The sequence below is a fragment of the Rhamphochromis sp. 'chilingali' genome, assembly GCF_963969265.1.
Source record: "Rhamphochromis sp. 'chilingali' genome assembly, chromosome: 14".
NCBI classification, from domain to species: Eukaryota; Metazoa; Chordata; class Actinopteri; order Cichliformes; family Cichlidae; genus Rhamphochromis; species Rhamphochromis sp. 'chilingali'.
The window spans coordinates 26098283-26117867 of record NC_137941.1 but is presented as its reverse complement, the minus strand read 5'-3'; the positions used below and the strand labels follow the sequence as shown (position 1 = coordinate 26117867).

The 19585-nt window shown below is 38.7% G+C and overlaps 2 protein-coding genes across 5 annotated transcripts in view; one reads left to right on the top strand and one right to left on the bottom strand.

The window, feature by feature from the left end:
- Positions 1 to 1356: 1356 nt before the first annotated feature.
- sgo2 (shugoshin 2) lies at positions 1357 to 13758 on the bottom strand. 2 transcript variants are annotated; one of them, XM_080902173.1, is made up of 9 exons: positions 13571 to 13758; positions 8900 to 9016; positions 8630 to 8805; positions 8413 to 8487; positions 7243 to 7316; positions 4828 to 4970; positions 2913 to 4739; positions 1698 to 1818; positions 1357 to 1614 (listed from the first exon to the last, which is right to left on the bottom strand). In XM_080902173.1, the coding sequence occupies exons 2-9, from the start codon at positions 8982 to 8984 to the stop codon at positions 1512 to 1514; spliced, it is 2604 nt and encodes an 867-aa protein (XP_080758299.1). In that variant the 5' UTR covers positions 8985 to 9016; positions 13571 to 13758; the 3' UTR covers positions 1357 to 1511. The 2 variants fall into 2 exon arrangements, with proteins under 2 accessions (XP_080758299.1, XP_080758300.1); XM_080902174.1 differs by having other exon boundaries at positions 13436 to 13573.
- Positions 13759 to 16910: 3152 nt separating this feature from the next.
- Positions 16911 to 19585, top strand: part of pikfyve (phosphoinositide kinase, FYVE finger containing) — a 30540-nt gene continuing 27865 nt past the window's right edge. Inside the window, exons 1-2 of one of the 3 annotated variants that reach the window (XM_080904111.1) lie at positions 16911 to 17445; positions 19161 to 19357. In XM_080904111.1, the coding sequence (XP_080760237.1) occupies positions 17402 to 17445; positions 19161 to 19357 (241 nt within the window). In that variant the 5' untranslated portion in view covers positions 16911 to 17401. The remainder of the gene's footprint in view (positions 17446 to 19160; positions 19358 to 19585) is intronic. The other 2 variants (XM_080904112.1, XM_080904113.1) reach the window with 2 other exon arrangements.

Here is a 19585-nt window from a genome sequence, read left to right as displayed (position 1 = left end):
ACATCCCAAGGAAACAAGTGAAGCAGGGTAGGTAGAAACACAGAGAGCAGTGACGTGCATAAATGTGCCTATTGCAATCAATATAGGAGCAAGGGGAGAAAAACAACATAATAGCATATTGTAACTTTGGTACAAGGCTAAATTAGTACTTACACAAATGTATGTATGTATAAGGAGGAAAATATCAGAATACTACAAACCAGTACTGAATGTCCTCATATGTGGATCTCATTTTTCTCAGAACCAAAAATCTGGTTTAAAAAAATCTGGTAATTATTTGTTTCTACATTCATCAGGTCCCAATCAGCCCAAATAGCAAAGAGAAATTAAAAATGCATGCTGTGGAAGAGTTCAGGTCTTAGGAGGTTAAGGAAACCTATATATTGTATATATATTTATTAGTTTCAGATTTAGCCATTCTTGTATTTTGCTTGTTTACATTATTGTATTTTGCACAACTCTGTTGCTTGTGAAGCTCGCACACAAGAACTTCACTCACATGTGCTGTACCAATGTACCTGCACATGTGATGTGACAATAAAAGTGATTTGATTTGAAACCGCAGCATTTTAGCAATGTAGTGACTGAGGTAAACCTTATTGTCTCTGCCAAGTAGGTTATGCGTGCATGTCATCATTCTGTCTGTAAACATGATAGATCAAGAAGTTTTGAATGAATTCTAATAAAACTTTATAGGAGTGTAGATCATGTTAACAATCCATTAAAATCTGTCAAGTTAATGACTCAGCTGTTGTCATAAACAAAGCCTTGTAACTTTGTACTTGTGTTAAACATTCTCAACACAAGTACTGTAAAAGGATTCAAACTATTATTTCATATTTGATCCCCGACCTCTCCTTCAAGGTCACTCGACTGTTCTGAATGTCAACAATAGCGCAGAGCTATTTATCAAAACAATGTTTCTTACTGCTGTTGTTTGTATTACCAACATACAGCAATGATACATGGCGATTCTAAATATCAGATTACTTTATTATGACTTTGACTGTCGATTACAGTAACAGGTTCTAATTATTTGAACATTTAACAATATGACAATGTCCCTGAGGTATATATTTTTTCCTTTTTGATGCCAGTTTGACATTACTAAAAATTACACAAATTTTACTAAATGCTATACATGTGATATATGTGCATAAACAAAAAACCCAAATCCCTAAAAGTCCATCAACTGAGCTGTGCTAGCATTAAAGATAAGATATACATTTTAAACCAGATTTGGGAAATTCTCTTTACAGAAGTTAACAATAATGACTATAATAGTTTTTTAGTGACACTTTGTCTTGTTGAGTGTCAGCAGAACACAGCTTGAAGAAAAGACTCAAGAACAAATACTTCAAATTTCTACTTTAATGTGAAATGTAAAGCACTTAAAGACACACAATACTTTCTGGTCGAATCTGTAGAAAAATGATTTTAGCAAACAACTTTAATAAGAAAACAGCTTAAAATCACTTTTAAAAACAGTAAAATGGAAAAAAGACAAATTATCATTTGGCAGTCGTCGTCATCTTCTTCTTCTTCCGGCCATCCTTAAACACAGGAGAACTCAGGAATGTGGTGTCAGTGAATTTATCTCCACGCCTTATTTTGCTGATAGAAAACATAAATGAGGTTAATACTGTGCTGTTCTGGGTTTTCGCAGGGCCACAGATTTTAGACAGAAACATCCTCACCTGTTGAGAGGCGGCTCCTTGTAACTCACGGCACCCTTCCCAGGTCTCCGTCTCCTGCTTCTCTCTCCATTTTCACAGTCTGGTGTTGTCAAAGTGTTGGTTACTGTCGATAAGACTCTGCCTGCGGGGACAAACAGGTACTGCTAAGCACAGCATCATAGCATGCTGCATGCATATTACTCTGTGCTTTGCTTCTCAGCTACCCTCTACATTTACTCATACTGCATTAGGGCTGTTCGATATAACGATATATATCGGATGACGATATAAAAACGTCTATCGTTTCATTTTACACTATCGTTCGTTTTGTGGTGTCGCAAAATAAACTGTTTACGGCAATATTTTTTCATGGATTTGATGGTCACTGTAGTGGCTATATTAATTTGTTAAAGTTCTCTCTTTCTCTTATATTTTATATAACCACACTACGGACGGACAAGAGCCTGTTTTTATGCGTTGTCATTAGCAACAACGACGGTAAAACCATTGCGTGTCCGCTTGTTTATTTTCCACATAAACCTTTCACAATAAAGCTCAAGATCCTGTTGAGACTTTTCAAAATAAACTGAATCACGTGAAAGAGTATGCAGAGTGTTTACGGATGAGAAGCAAAAAAGAGCTGTCAGGTGCTAAAAAATAAACCTTAGACTCAAACGTTAGAACAGGCTTTTCCCCGCAGCACGCCGTGTAATAAATGCTCACAAAGAAAATGGCGGCCGTTACAACTTATGTCTAAAAATGTATCGTTTCATACATTGGTTAAAACACTCGACTCCAGGTACGCGACGCCCAGCTGGAAACACTTCATGCAAGCCGAGCTGCCCGAAATTCACAGAATTTACAGAAAATGTTACATTTTTGTGATTTATATCGTTATTGGGACGATAGATGGATATGAGGATATGAGATTTTGATCATATCGCACAGCCCTATACTGCATTATGATAGCCAAATTCACAATCTGTCCTTATGTATATACTTTTCTGTTCAGATAAATGTTTTGGGGACATTTGCCACAAACATTAATGTCTTAAAGTGACAGGGTATTGAACCTTTGACCTTTGTCTGCTATGAACTCAGTGATAAACAAAGTACAATTATTACCCATCTGTCACAAATGAAAGCTAAAAATGTACAAACTCAGTAACATAAGAGCTGATGACAGAGCTGTGCTTGCATTAGACTGCACTGCTGTAAATAAAGACTGTTCCACACCTGGAGAGGCTTCAGCCGTTCCAATTGTCGCGAGCCTGCCTGGTGTTTCCCTGCTTGGAGTGGCGGGTAGAGAGTCCACATCGAAGTGAGCTGTGCTGTTATCCACGTCCAGCCACGGCGGCAGCTCATCCATCAGCAGGTCGCCCACATTCTGATGAACTGCCTGGTCGCTGGTGTCCACCGTGTGACTGCAGGTGTCCGATGCATTCGACATCCTGGTGATGTTTTCAGAACTACATCCACTTCTGTTCTTAGTTTTTCGTCTGTAGACAACAAAAGTCTTCCTGGGATATCTGGTTTCCGTGGCTGTGTTCAGCATGAATACATTTCTAGATGATGTGGGACTCGAATCCCTCCTGGACTGCGAATCATTCAGATGTTCAAAGATTTCATGCTTTTCGCTGATGACAGACTGTGAGTCGAGCATTTGTAAATCATGTAATTGATCTTTAGCAATTTCAGAATCAAGGCAGAGAGCGGAGGCGTCTCTAGGGTCAGGAAGATAACATGTTTCACTCTCAGATCTTAAGTCTTTGTTGTCTTTTTTCTTCGTCTTGTCATCTAACAAGTCATCACCCTCTTCTCGCTGCACCACTTTGTTCCTGCTGGGCTGCCCTGTTTTGTCTCTCCTGGATTTTTTAGGTTTTTGAAACTGTGATCCTAAAGCCGCCTGCCAGTCTAGTGGCAGTGCTTCACCACTGTCACCGCTACTTGAGTCTTCTTGACAGTTCCCAGAGTCCTGAGTGGCCACCCAGGATCGCTTCCCAGAGCGCCGAGTCTTTGAACGATTGCTTGATTCTAAACGTCCAACAACGCTTTTCCTCATGACTGCTTCTTCTGCCTGAAAACTGGATCCTGTAGGAGGCGCCACATCATGCTCTGGTGAGTCACTGTCGCCGGTTATTGAGATAACAAATGTCTCCCTGCATCTTGATTTGTGACCTCCCCTAGAATTAGTCACAGTATTAGTTTTGCTAAAGGACAGACGCTCCGCATGCTCTGACTCTGGTTGTGCACAAAGCAGAGCGTCCTCAGAGACTTGAGACTGTAAGCTTTCGTCTCCCGCTTTAGGTTTTTGGACTTTCTCCTGGTGGGATTGGCTGCCCTCACTTTCACCAGACGGCACAGTGAAAAAACTTTTCCTGGTTACTGAAGAGGCCCACTTTCCTTTAGCTCTGGACTTCCTGCATGTTATTTTGGAACTTGTTTCTTCAGCCACACTTCTGCTGGTGCTTGAAAACCTCATTTTAGGATCAGAGAAGTAATCTTCCACATCCATTTGGTCTACATTTGAGATGTTAGTGCGGTCAGAAGATTTGACTTTATCCTTTGATACTTTCTGATGCTTGCCCAGTTTAGGAATGCGAGTGACAGTGGCAGTACTTTGATCCTTCAGCGGCTTTTTATGTGCTTGTAACAAAGATGCAGACTTCTGCACTTCTATACTTGAGCTGCAGCTTTGCTCCTTGTCCTTTCTGCCAGAGCTGACTTTTTTTTTCGCTTTGGTTTCCACAGTGACTATCTCAGTGGCTTCACTTAAGGTCATCTCCATGGTTGCATTGAGCAAAACAGTTTTCTCTTGATTTTTGCCAAGCTGTGTTTCACTTTCCATGGTGGAGACACTGGGAAGATTCTGATCTCCAGAAAGGGATGGTGTGGATTTTTCACAAGTCTGACTGTTCTGAACAGAGACGACGGAATGAATATCAGCCTGGGACTGAGAGGGATTCTCCACATCTTCCCTCGGAGTATTGGCCATGCCAGACGCTTCTATGTGGGCAGCCTGTGCACACTGGGTGGACAGCCTTTTTTCAGCTTCTGTGTTATCTGCACAAAAAGCAGAGTACATCAGCATTTCACATCATCAACATTTTACAGTTAACACTAAAACTTTCAATGCTTAAATCACGCCTACCGTTGCAAACATCAGTCGACTTTTCACATGTATTCGGAAAAGTGGAGACGTCCTCGTTGATGGTTTTTTCAAGCAGGGCAGATGTTGTGATTTTGCTGGTACACCACAAATTCCTTGAAACATCTGTCTGCAGCGGTAACTGACTAAAATGGGACAAAAAGGCAAGATATTAAAAAATATATATAATTTTTTTTTCTTTCAACTCACTAGTGAATGCAGGTGCCACCCTTTCAGCCTCCTGGTAGACTCAAACTTGTCTGAGATTTTTAGGAGATGCATCTGTGGAATCAACTGTGAAATCCTACATTGCATTCACAAGCTTGGGTCCACCTGACAGGGCGATGACAACACTCCATCAGCTCTTTTGCAGCTGAGAGGTAAAAAAAAATTTCAGACTCTGGTTTAGTGACAGCAGTCTGACACTGTTATTTTTATTATTATTATCATCATTTCTCACAGCTTCTCTCCACACTGTTAATGGAAGTAGTAGAGCAACTTTTCACAGTGCATCAGGTAACATATATTGAGATGTCTTGCAGCTATATTTTGGGGGACCCTATGCAACTATAAGAATGTCTCCCAAACTTGACAAATATTACCGTAACCTACAGTATACAGTAGGTTAGCATAAACAGAACGTGTGATAATCCACTTGTCACTTGTTGTTATAGAGCAAGATCTCGCTCTATGTCGAGGCTAAGGTATTTTAAGTAAATGCTAAATTGACCACTGTTAGGCCGTGTGCATGCGCAAACATTTCTGTCACTGAAAACAGAATTTTACAGTCAAGTCCTAAAGTATTTGGTCAATGACACACTTTGCACAGGCTCAAAAGTAATTTGACAAGCTACCAATTATAAGATTGCTTTTAATACTCAAATTTGTTGAAAATCCTTTTTAGTTAATGACCGCCTAAAGTCTAGAACTGGCAGACATCACCAAATTCTGTGTTTCCTTTTTGGAGTTGAAAAGTTAAATGCTCCATATTCCTCAAGCAAAATGAAGGTAGCACATAGCTCACACGTTTGATCTAAACGCAAACTCAATGGCATGACGCTGCAGAATGCTGTGGTAGCCATGCTGTTTCAGTGTGGCTTCAGTTTTGAATGAATCCCTAACAGTGTCACCAGCAAAGCACCATCACACCTCCTCCTCTATGCTTCACAGTGGGAACCATGAATGTAAAGAACATCCATTCATCTTTTCTGCACAAAGACACAGGTGGAACCAAAGATCTCACATTTGGACTCATCAGACCAAAGCACAGATATCCACTGGTCTAATGTCCATTCCTTGTGTTTCTTGGCCCAAACAAATCTGTTCTGCTTGTTGCTTTTCCTTAGTTGTGGTTTCTTAGCAGCTGTTTGACCATAAAGACCTGATTCACACAGTCTCCTCTGAACAGCTGATGTAGAGATGTGTCTTCTACTGCAACTCTGTGTGGCATCTATCTGGGCTCTAATCCAAGGTTCAACACAACTTCTGCACAACACAACTGATGGTCCCAACCTCATTAAGAATCAACTCTGACAGGCACACCTGTGAGGTGAAACCATTTCAGGTGACTACATAATGAAGCGCACTGAGAGAAGGCCGAGGGTTTGCAGCGCTGTCAACAAAACAAAGAGTGTATACTTTGAGGAATCTAAAAAATAAGACATATTTAGATGTTTTTTTAAGATTTTTTGCTAAATAATTCCACATATCTTGCTTGGTATATTTGATGTCTTCAGTTTTTATCTACAATATTATTTTTACTACAAAAAGTAGTAAAAATAAAGACAAACCATTAAATGAGGTAGTGTATAACACTAAAATGGGTCTTAAAGTGTGAAAAATAAAACCCTGGTTTTTCCCCTTGTACCATTAAGGCCATTCTCCCAACACTTAATCTCGATTTAACGGGTGGGTTGAGGCTGATACTTTTTCCACATAAATCTGGGTGGGTTTGGATAGTTTCCCTGAATAAATCATCATTTAGAAACTGCATTTTTTATTTACTTTGCCCAACATTAAAATTTGTTTGATGACCTGAAAAATGTTTTTTTGGTTTTTTATTTTTGCAAATATGCAAAAAACAGGGAGGGGCAAATACGTTCTCACAGCACTGTGTAAGAAAAGCAACTGAAGCTGTCAGTAAGATATAAACATTGTATTCTTGTCCGTGTCTATTCAATAATGTGCTGTTTTTAAAAGTGATAAATGTTACTAAGTCTGTCACTGACTTTTATGGAAACATGACCAGGCTACACATTCTGACACACTTAGGTGGCGTCACTGAAGTGACCTTAATAAAAAAGGAGTGCAAGTCTGAAAAGTGTAAAAGAAATGTCAATGCCATTCAGAGATGCCTAAGCTAAATCAGTGGTTCTCATTGCAAAGAGCCGATCACTGTGAACTCAGTTCATTTCTGACCTTCCAGCTGCAAGATTTTCCATTCTGATGTCACCAGACGAGATCCGGGAATCTCCTGAAAGGCTCTGAGAATCCTGTGAGAAGCAAATGTTAGTATGGTTTGATATTGCAATGCATTTTCTTCTACTTTTGTTCAAACTTAAGTGGCTTTCCGTCTAAACTTTTCCTAGGATCCAAGAAATGTTCACACAGGAAGCGATTCATTTGTACCGCATCATTTCATAGCTGACAGTTGGTCACTCGTTGACATTCTAGGCTTAGTTGTCCAGATAATCCTCCAATGCAATTACCAATCAATCTTAAAGTCTCACTGTGAAATTAAGTATAGTTCAAGTTGGGACCCAAACACTGCACACCAGCAGCAGTTATTTCATGCTGTTTCTGAATGTCACTGACTGTCTATGGTCTCCAGTTGCCAAGTCACTGCTAATCTTTTCCTTGGTGCATCATTAACCCCTCAGAGGATGAATGTTTGACTGCCAGCGCTACATTACAGAGTGTGTGTGATGCTAAATTGCAGAAGTGCAGCCAATATTTCATTACAATCACTGCAAGCCAGCACACATCATGCGCAGCTTCTTACACATCTGAAGTAGCTATGGGAAACTTTTAGAGCCCGACCGATATATCAGCCAATATTAGCAATCTGTTGATAATCATTTTCATTTATCTGCTGATAAATTAAAATGTATAATAACCGTTCAACCAGTTATAGTAGTGACACTGAATAGTTTGTCCGTCAGCGGTCAGGCAGAACTCAAACAAGTAATCCACGACTTGTTGTGCATACTATCGTCATAAGGACTCATAATTAGCTACAAAGGATCAGTTTAGGGAAATTTGTTTTCTGTGCCTGAAATTAAAAAACAAATATGGATTTTTAAATAATCAAATATCAGTATCATTACATGTCTTTCAAATCCTGTATTGGTGAGGCTCTAAAAAAAAAAATCATCTGTCAGCTGACAAGTTGTAAAGATTAAAGATAAGTTGTAGAGTTGTAGAAGTTAAGAGTTTGTCAGCCTTGAACAGTTCTGAAGTTATGTGCATCAGTAGGAAACCCTGCATTGTGCCAGTTTTAAGTAAATTTTTCAGCAGCGCTCACCAAAATGTCACAAATATGTCAATATGCCGCAGAAACTGTAAATATGTATTGAATGAAATCCTTACGCTGTCAGAGAACAGGTCTGCCACCATGTCCAGGTGCTGCAAAGCATTACTACGGAAGTTGTTCAAGATAAGGAGCTGCAAGAGGAAAACAAGACGCTCTGCAGTCAATGCAATCAATCCAGCGGAGCATCGCTGCACTCTTCTTTGCATCATGACCAGTAACTGTCTACTCAGAATTTTAGTGCTGTAGAAGAACACAAGCAAACGACAAACGCACCAGTTTTCTGTGCTTGTATTTCTTGGTGGCTAATTCAAAGCAGAGAGCGTCCACTTGTTTCTGCAGGTACATGACCTCCATCTCCAGCTGGCTGCTTCTCCTCCTCTGAGCTTGCAAGGCCAGAGCTAAGGCTTTGTTGTTGGTCTTCAAAGAGACCTTGAAGAAGGACGAGGTATCTGGTGCGGAAACACGACAGTATTTGTGTTTGGCATTTACATGAACTCTTCTTTCAGCAAATTTCTGAGATCCAAAAAAAGCAAACAGACTCACTGAGAAGCTTATTTTTTATCTTGGATGCTGCAGTTGAAGTCTGCTTGGTAGCCTTCGAGGCCATCATAGTCTTCAAAGAAAACATTATCAGATGAACAGGAAGACTCGATCAAAAACCTGAAAAAGATACACACGTTAGTCATTGTACACAGTAATTAAGAACACCCAGCAGCATGCATGTGTTTGTCTTTCCTGTGATGCTGTCAAGTCACCAGAAACTGTATTTAAAAGATAGACATAGGCATGCTGGCATCATCCACTGCTTAGTCAAGTCCTGATGTGAAGCATCAGCCTGATCATCTTGGCATTTTCAAATCGGACATGACAGTGGATCTATGGAGGGAAATTAGGCTACGTTCACACTGCAGGTCTTAATGCTCAATTCCGATTTTTTGATCAAATCTGATTTTTTTGTCTGCTTGTTCACACTACAAATAAAATGTGACAGCAAACGCGCTCTAGTGTGAACGCTCAAAGCAGCCCGCATGCACAAAAGAAGACGTCACACACAACGCGCTCTGTTTAGACCCAGACCAAACAGGATTGTTTGACTGATGGACCTTAATATAAAGACGTGTTTCAGACTTTACGTTTCCCAATTTAGCTTTAAGTTGTAAAGTTATTTTGTTATTTACATAATAATGTAAATAACCTAATAATGATCCTTATTGCTGTTTTAGAGGAGCGGTGCTTCAAAGGATGCAGATTTCTGTCAGAATCTGCAGATTATACAGTATAAATAAAATGTTCACATTTCTCCAACGTTGTCTTCCCAACAGTTTCACTGGTTGGCCAGGAAGCGTTCGCGAGGGCGCTGATAATTGGCGTCTGTCTTGTGTCAGTGACGTAAAAGACGGATTTAATGCGACATGACCGTTCAAACAGCAGTCGCTTTCTAAAACATCAGATATGTATCGGACTCAGCACCACATACGAAAGTGACCCAGGTCGGATTTGAAAATATCGGATTTGTGCTGTTCACACTGTCAAACCATGATCGGATATGGGTCGCACAGGGTCAAAAAAGTCAGAATTGATGCGCTTTCGCCTGCAGTGTGAACATAGCCTTAGTCTCAAAAGTGTTACAGCCATGTAAGATATGATCCACAAGCATAAACACAGATTTGTGTGTAACTTTGAGTACCCACAAATCCCACACACAAATACAGAGCAATTTGAACGCACAAAACTATTGTACAAACGCATGTATCAAACCCTTAATAAACAGTGACCATTTATGCACACATTTTCAAGTTCAACTTATCAAAACTGATTGTTTTTGTTTACTACAAATATTTGCAATGTTCATTTCCTTTGCTTACAGATCGCTAAATACACGTGCAAGAAACACCTGATGTGTACAAGTCACGCTGCATGTGCATGTGGAGTTTTGAGACACATTTCACACTGCCAGCTTGCACGTCCAAAAGTGAAAGCTGGATTCAAGTGCTATTGGAAAACTGGGACATCTGGGCTTCCAGCGGATTCTTGTTGTTTCAAATAAAACACATATTTATTTCTAAATAAGCAAAACAGTTCATTACCCCTCATCCACTTTACCAATTTACCAGTTAAATGTGCCATACGTTAGCATGTATGGCATATGTCTTAACTAACCTATCGCCACTTAGTGGACGATCTTCTGCTGGGAAAAGGGTCAGAGCACAGCTGAAGATGGGAGAGCACCCTGGTTGAACATTCCTGTGGCTCATCCTCTGAAGTGAATATGTGCTAGCTAAGCTGTTGTATATTTTGAATATAGAAATGATCCCAGTGATGTGAGATAACACTTTCATATTCATCCAATCATTCCTCAATAACAGCAGATTAATGTTAACATTATCTGAATGCGTAATAAACAGTCGATCATTGTTATCAAATCAGCTGTATCAGCAATACAGTTTGAAGAGTATGTCTGCTGTTCCTAAACTATCACCATTTTGTCAGAATGATTTCCCATCGGAAGATTATTCACTAAGGTGTGACAGCTTATTATATACTACTGCATGGCATATTTAATTGATAAATGTATCATTTGTAGTAAAGAAGTGATGAACTCCTCTGTTTGTTTAGAAATAAACACCCATTTTATTTATTTATTTATTAAACACAGGGAACCCACAGGTCCCAGTTTTTCAGCAGCACTTAAATGCAGTTTATATTTGTGGATCTGTGGGAAGCTGGCAGTATGAAGATCCTCAGAATTTCACATGCAAAGTGATGTTCTATGTGTATCATGCAATATGTGCATTCATATTTTTGTGAGCAAAAATACCAAAGCAAATAACTTTAGGCATTTTACATGCAGGGAGTTTTCCGAAAGAGAAAATGATTAGATTTGTGGAGCTAAACTTAAATATGTGTGCGTAAATATCACTCAGGTTTTGCATTTGTAAAATAGTTTTCTGTGTGTTCACACTGCCCTACATTTGTGTGTGGATTGGACCATTTTTTGTGAGTATTCAGAATTACAACCAAATCTTTACAGACATTTGTAACTTAATGCATGCTTGCCAAGCACATCACATACATTTGTCAACCTTTTGAGACTAATTTCACACAATATTGCTCTGAGAAACTAACATTGGTTTTGATAGGTTATTGGCTAAAAGTTGCTTCACTCTGTTTTATCTTCTCTTCTGACTCAAATGGGACAAAAATAGTAGAAAATGAAAAACATACTGTATTTAATATGACGTAAAACTAGTGACTGAGACAATAAACTCAACAAAAAATGTTTATAGATGTCATAAATCAGTGAAATTCTAGAATTCGACCAATATATTAAATATTAGTCTAACTTAGCTCTTATAACAGCATTTATAACAGCTATGAAATTAAACTGTTAAGAGTGTTGACGTTGTACAATGTGTAGAACACCACAAAGACAACAACCAGCTGATCCAAGCAGAGTCGGACAGAATGCAGACGCATAATTCACAGCTAGTTGTGACAGTAAACAAAACTATTTTTAAAATGCACTGTTATATTATCTTAGTAAGGATTCATAAGGAATATTAGGGAAACTTGTTTATATTTTGTGTGTCTGAATGAAAGAAAGCTTTTTAAATCATCAAACATTAATATCAGTATTGATCTTTAAAAATCCTATATCAGTCAGGCTCTGCTGTCTTCAAGTCAATTTCTCTGAAACCAGACTTCTTTTTTTTTTTTTTACAAAAATAGTGGTCACCTTTTGATGGCTAATAGAAAAAACATGCAGGTTTCTGACTTGCTAACTGGATATCACCAGTTAAGTCATATCATAAGGGACATCCACACAGGAAAAGGTGATTCGAATTTTATTGAAATAATAATAATAATAATAATAATAATAATAATAATAATAATAATAATAATAATAATAATGGATTGCATTTATATAGTGCTTTTCGGGGCCCTCAAAGCGCTTTACAATACCACTATTCATTCACTCTCACATTCACACACTGGTGGAGGCAAGCTACAGTTGTAGCCACAGCTGCTCTGGGGCAGACTATTTGTGGCCATCTAAATAGGTGTGGGCAATGAATTATCCAAAGGGGACACATGACAGACTGGGACTGTTTTGGAGGCCCACAGCAATAAGATTAACTCGGTTCTGCTCAAAATTGATTTTATCTCTTTATAGGCTTATTGCTGCAGTCTACCACAACAGTGCCAAATTTTTATGTGGTCCTTTGGGAAAACTAATTACCCACCGCTGCCGTATAAAGTATAGAGAAATGATGGTGACTTAATAATGGGGGCAAATCACGAGTTAAACTTTTCTCAGCTTTAAAACGACCCACTGAGGCAGGCAGCAATGAGGGTAAAAGGTACTGTTGACTGGTATGTGAGGGAGTGCATATGCCAGATGGTTACCTAGGCAACCAGAGGATGGTATAGCCACTAACAACCAAACGTTATCTTAAAAATCATGCATGACAATGTGGACGAGGTTTATTGGCACAATGACTATAAAATTTGAAAAGTGCTTGTCATTAACAGTTTGGGGTTTCTTTTCATAAGAATAACTTATTAATACTCTGTATCTACTACATTAACCATCACAAACAAACGGGTCACAATATAAAGGAAAAACGAGGCGAATCTTATAAAGATGTAGCCCACCGCATGCCACCACAGCAGCTTGTAGTGTCCCCTCCCTCTGCTTGAAGGATGAAACAATTCTTCCAAAATGTATTCTGTCATTAGATCTTTCATCCCATCACTGTCAAACTTCCCATAAGCGAAGTTATCATATAAGTTATAGTATATAACTTATTCAATATGTACCTCTCAATGGGTGAAGATTTGCAGTGACTCTTCTCTATTACAAGACACGTCGACCCAAATCATGCAGTAGCATAACTAAACCGACACATTCTTTCATTGTACGTTGTCAAGGATTCATGTTTTCCTTAAACTGTCTGGATATCTTTTTTCTTACATAACTCGTCTTGTACCTGCTTTCAACAATAAAAAAATACCCATGTAACCCACTGTGATTAAGTAATAGTTTTTAAATAAAACAATCATAAGATATGTGATTACCTCAGCTCACAATCCGGAAGTTTTTTATAATTTGTCTGCACTGCGCTTCTGTTAACATTAGCTTAGCTTACTTAGGCTAAATCTGCTAGCACGTTCGTGTAACCGGCGTATTCTTGCAATTTGGTCAAAACTTACGGTAACTTCAGCCACTGGTAAGACTTGCCTCTGGAAAATCTTAGTAACTACCCTTCATAGCCACGTAAACTGACGTTCAAATCGATTCAAACAAGGCTAATCGTGACTTTACTGAATAAAAATGTTACGCTGCTGATTGCATTTTAAACATAAACAAAAAGTCAGCCGGGCTTCCACGCAAGCGTTACAGGGCGTGTCCAACAATCTGAAAACCAATCAGAAACGATGTATGCTGTTCCCCGAACTTGTTTTGTCAGGCAGCTCAAAGCTAAAAGTCACCAGGTTTTAGCGCAGATGTTTAACTTTACTGACAAACTTAAGTTAAGAGCAGAGGCGGAGCCAGACATTTGAAACACCCAGGGCTTAGCCCTAAAGGATAGTATGCATGTGGGATTTTTTTTTTTTTTTTTTTTTTGGGGGGGGGGGGGGGGGGGGGGGGGGTAGAAATGACTGAAAGATTAATAGGCTCTGTTTTGAGTTTTGTTCAAAAAAGAATGACTTCATATAGGGAAAAAAATATATCACATATGCAGGACAACTTAAACTAGTTTTTTAATTAAGCAGCAAGGCAGAACAAGGCCAGGGCTGTATCAAGGCACGAGGACTAAACCCCAATTCAACCAGACCCAGAACTGATCCGGAATTAAAACAGGACTACAACAGTTCAAAATCAGGACTACTGAGGACTTAACCAAAACAGAACCAGAATCAGAACTAGATGATAGTAGCACTAAAAATCATCATAGACCTGCACTACACTTATTTTTTAATTCTACCAAAGTACACTATTTAGATTGAGAAAAGTTTATATAATTATTTAGCCTTGTTGTGCAAACAAGCCTGCATAACTTAATAAATGTATAACTTGAAAAATAACAAACCTAAAAAGAAACACTAGGTACGAGATACATGAGTACCTATGATACGGTGATACTTTTGGTAAACAACCATTTGACTAACATGTGTGTCTCATCTGCTCTTGTTCCATCTCTGTTCTGTCCTCATTCTCCTCTCTCTCCCTCTCTGTTCCTCTCTCTCCATCTCTGTTCCTCTCTCTCCCTCTTTGTGCTGACAATCATCAAATATACAGTTGAAACCAGATATTTACACACTCTTCAGATCAAAACACAAACACTTTTTTAATTGTAACATCAAATCAGACTAAATGTTTATTTTTTTAGATTGATAAATATAAAAAACGTATTTGTTAACTTTAAGAGTAAAGAGAGAAACTATCTGTATTTCTTAATGGCACCAAATTGTATTCAAAACTGAGCCACACTTATGGAGCTCCACAGTTCTTTTCCTGTTGTTTTGGTTGATAGCTCTTGATTTTCCCATTTCAAAGAAACAGGTTCTGTGTTTTGCCTTATATGCATCCACAGCTGTGCCACCAATTTACTCACATGGACTCTACCAACCTATCAGAAGCTTCTTCAGCTCAGAATGGAACGTCTGGAGTTTCTAATTAATTAACAATAAACTTAGTGTATATGTACTCCTAAATTTGATATAAGTGATAAAAATAGAGAGCTCTGTCTCTCTTTATTCTGACATTTAACTAATTCAAAAGATATTTCAATATTTATTTATCCAAAACAAAACAAGTTTACTCTAAATTGATGTTGTACAGTAAAAAAATGTTCTTGTGTTTTCCATAAAGTGTATGTAAATATCTGGTTTAAACTGTGAATATACTGCTGTGTATTGAAATTCCTCTTGTTTTGCATATACATGAAATATACTGAACAACATACAAAGCATAATATATAAAATACTACCAGAGTTTTTTCTTTGAAAGAAGCTCCTTATGTCCATTCTTGTATATCAGTACATTACTGAAACCGATTTATTTAGCCGTGGAGGGTAACAACTGAAAATATGAAATAAACACACATGTAAGCTAAGACTCTCTAAAGAAACAGCATTGTTGTTTTTCAGCTTTTCATTTCACCATTTGTTGATTCACTTGAAGAGCAAGTAAGTAATATGGGTCAAGTGCAGTATAAATGATTTGCTTTGGAACCTGGTCAAACTTCAGTTCTTGTCTGTCTGCCTAGCTCCGTTTCTCCAACAGCGCACTGGCAGGCAGCAGCTGCCCCGCCCCGCTTAGTGTCTGAGCTCGGATCATACCAATATTAGGGGGGATTTACACACAGTCCTAAATTCCCACAGTGTGCACTATGTGCTTCGAATATTGTGTGTAGTTTTTTGTTTTATACAGTTGTCAGCCAGGCATCTAACTATGAAAAAATTACACTCCAAAAGACCCCGGGCTTCTGAAAAAACAACCCGGGCTTAAGCCCAGCAAGCCACCCCCCCCCCGCTCCGCCACTGGTTAAGAGTGAACTAATATTAAAAATAAACCGATAACAAATTATTTCATATAAAAGACTAAATTCAGAGGTTTAGTCTTCGAACAGTTTGGCTACACAAAGTTTGTCTGACAAAGCTGAATGTAGGAAAAGACAAAAATGATAAAATTGAAAGTTTTAGCTCACAGAAGAGACACTTTTGTGACATTAAATAAATAAAAATAGAAATAATCCACAAAATGTTCCCCTTTTCACTCAAAAAATGCAATTTTACATTGTATGAGTTATCCATTTACAAAAGGAAAAACAAAAGAAGAAATTACATGAAGAACAATAAGAATAAGTACAGCGGCATTTTTTAACAACATAAATACCACAACATTTTTAGTAAAAGTTGGTCAGACTTTGTAGTTTTCTACAAAAACCTCTTATTTGGTTGTACTGACTTTAGCGAGAAGCGTTTTACCTTATCAGCTTGACTGCTGTTGTGGTTTAGACTGTTGTAGACTTTTTTTCTTTCCCCTATTTGTATGTGTGTTTATATACATCTCTTAATTGTAATTATTTTGTAATTTGCTTATTTTGCTTACTGTCTTTCATATAGCTATGTGACTCAGTCTGCTACCCTGTGTATCTGTTACTGTTTATTTGTATGGAGAATCAAATAGCCATAAAAATGTAATAGAAGTAAGGTAATGGCTGAATGTGTTTAGCTGCACTTGAGACATCCCTGTTCAAACAACATTGCTTTTAGTCACCGCTAAAGTAGGAGACTGCCGCCTGGCTGCCATCCTCTAATGAACGCCTCCATCGCCGTCTCTATGTTCGGCTTTTGCGCCTGGCTGGTCACAACCAGTGGTGGGAGTCGATTGGATAGGTCTGTCTGGTGTTTCAAAGGAGTCGGGGTTTCCTCCAGGTGTTTTACAGCTGCCTTGAAAGCGGAGGTGCTCCATACAGTGATGTCAGTCTCCTATAGTGAACGGGTAATTCATAGTTTTTGCTGTCACGGCAGTTACCCAGATTTTACGACCAGTAGAGCCTACCGGCTAGTTAGCATACGAAGCTAGTACTAACTAGCTTGGCTAAAAACAGTTGTAGCTGCTTCTGTACTGTTCGTCAAGCTAGTTGATCAGCACGGCTTGAGTTGAGTCATAGTTTCCGCCTACAAAAAACAACTAATTCGTTAAAAGACATTTCAAGATACTTGTAATTATAAAGTCAATATGCTACAATTAAAATCTGGTGATATAAGATACGTAAAAGGTATTAGTTTAGGTAGTTAATAGCGAGCTAGTGGCTAACTTTGACGACTAGTGAAAAAAAATGTGGAAAATGGTGATGGATATCTGTGCAGTCTATGAGCGTATCCAAACGACAGCAATCTTTAGCTCTTTGATGGGGCTGAGGGCTTGGTCGTGTCAGGACACTGTAGTGACGCTTCGGCCTATTTTGATCACATGATAAGGTGGTGGATGTGGTGCCTCTGCTACTTCTGCTTTCACTACTAGTATCTAAAATGGCTTGTATTGCAAACTCAAAGTCCGTGGCCTTCTTGAGTAGGTAAGTAAAAAAGAGATTGGTATCGGCTTTTAAGCTTTGATCACGGAGAATTTTAAGAAGCGGATGCGGACCAGCCGAGAGTCTTTCTTGTCACGAGGTCGAGTTCATGTGTGGGACCGTCAGCGATCAAATGTTAGATATGTCAGCTTTAGGTTGCAACAGCAGTGTGTGAAAGGAGATACAAAGATGTTGTTCCCGTTGATGGAAAAAAAAAATCAAAGTAAAAAACCTGATAATTTCTTCTTTATTAGCAGACTCTTTTTCCAAATATACTATTTGAAAGAAATTAAACAGGTTGCCCTAAAATGTGGACTTCCTTGTTCACTGTGGTATACATTGAAATGGTTGCTGGAGTTGAGTGGTTACACCACAGAGTGAGGATTTGAGCTCTTGTTTTGAAGTTTGCAGTCACAAGGTTGTGTGTCATCAGTTTCAACATTGGTGGTGATGGTGTTGGGCATACAGACTTCCTGTCACCACTATTAAAATTGTTGGTCACGCTGAGCCTATTTCAACAGGTTTACTGGGTACAATCTGAGGGGACCCAGCATGGACAGATTATCCTATAACACAGACTCAGTACAGACTCAGCTACCAGGTCATGCAAATTGTATACACTGCACATACCCTCCCTAAGCAAAGACTTTGGTTGCACAATAACACAAGGATTTAAAGTCACCACTAAGGATGGAAAAGTCAGAAAATGAATAGAAGGAGACACAAAAGCATAAAGCTCAACAGTTTTCATCTTGTTTTCAATGTCAGGCTGTAATTGTAGTTTTTAATGCCCTAAAGTTGGGCATTTTGACATTGGAGTCTTTGGATTTGACTTGCTTATGGTGAGTAGCTACGTGAGGAACTACCATTCTGGCAGGTCTGTCTTGGCTTCATTTTCAGCCTGGAGTTTGCCACTTGGCATATTCCTGCTATTTCTTGTCATTCAATAAATAAACATATATGTTATGCTTGAGGAAATGAAAAGCAAAAACAAATGGCTAAAATACTTTTATTACCATGGTCATCATTTTTTCCTTTTTCCTGGGTAGCTTATCCCTGTTAGCATCCACTAATATGTGGTTAAATATCTCATACCAAGTTTTAACTTTTGATAGCCATCAGCAAGCTTCTGGTATAATTCTGGCTGAATATTTAACCACTCTTCTTGACAGAATTCATTTAAATTTGTTGGCTTCCTGCCACAGAACTGGCTTTTAAGCATAGTTTTAAGTATAGGACTTTGAGAAGGCAATTCCAGCAGCTCAATATTAACCTCCTTTGTCCATGGTAAAATCAGCTTTGATGTATGTTTTGGATCATTTTCCTGTTGGAACACCCAGCTGTGTCTAAGTTTAAACTGTCAGAAGCCCTCGGACAGTTAGACCCTTTCAACCAGTCCGAAGATGTTAATTGTAAACTGAGAGGAGCTTAAACAGCTTGTTTCAGAAAGTGGACAAACTGTAAGATATATAAGGATTATTTTGAACTTTGAATCATGCAAAACTGCTCTCGTAGAAAAACAGTGTAGTCCTTGAAATGTGTAATGTGTATTAGATGACAGAGCGTGCAATTTGATTGTTTTTAGGCAGGGTAGGTGCAAGAATCTTGGAATATTTTTGCAGGTAAGTTTCTAGGAACTGACTAAAGACTGAATAAGCTAAACGTGTTCTTGCTTACATGTGCATTCTTCAGTGCATACCTTTTTCCCTCTATGGCAGGAGGAACAGTGACATGGCTACAGATGACAAGTCCTCGTCCTCATCCTCAACGGACTGGAGCGTGGAGCCAGCTGGCATCTCACCCACCAGCCCCTCCCACCTGACTCACTTCAAGCCACTGACTCCAGAGCAGGATGAACCTCCCCTCCGCTCTGCATACAGCTCCTTTGTCAACCTGTTTCGGTTTAACAACAAAGGTGAGGAAATGCACAATATAATCAAATAGAAGCCCAAGAATTTCACTTGAGTTAGTCCAAAAGCTACACTCTGTATTGATTTTTATTTCTTTAATGTTTGAAAGTTAGAGAAAAGTGAGACCGCTCACTGATTAACAGAGATTACATATAGATATTTTGCCTACCACTGTAAACACAGTGTGATAAATCTGTAGTGGAAATTACATCTTACAGTATTTTTGACTCGAC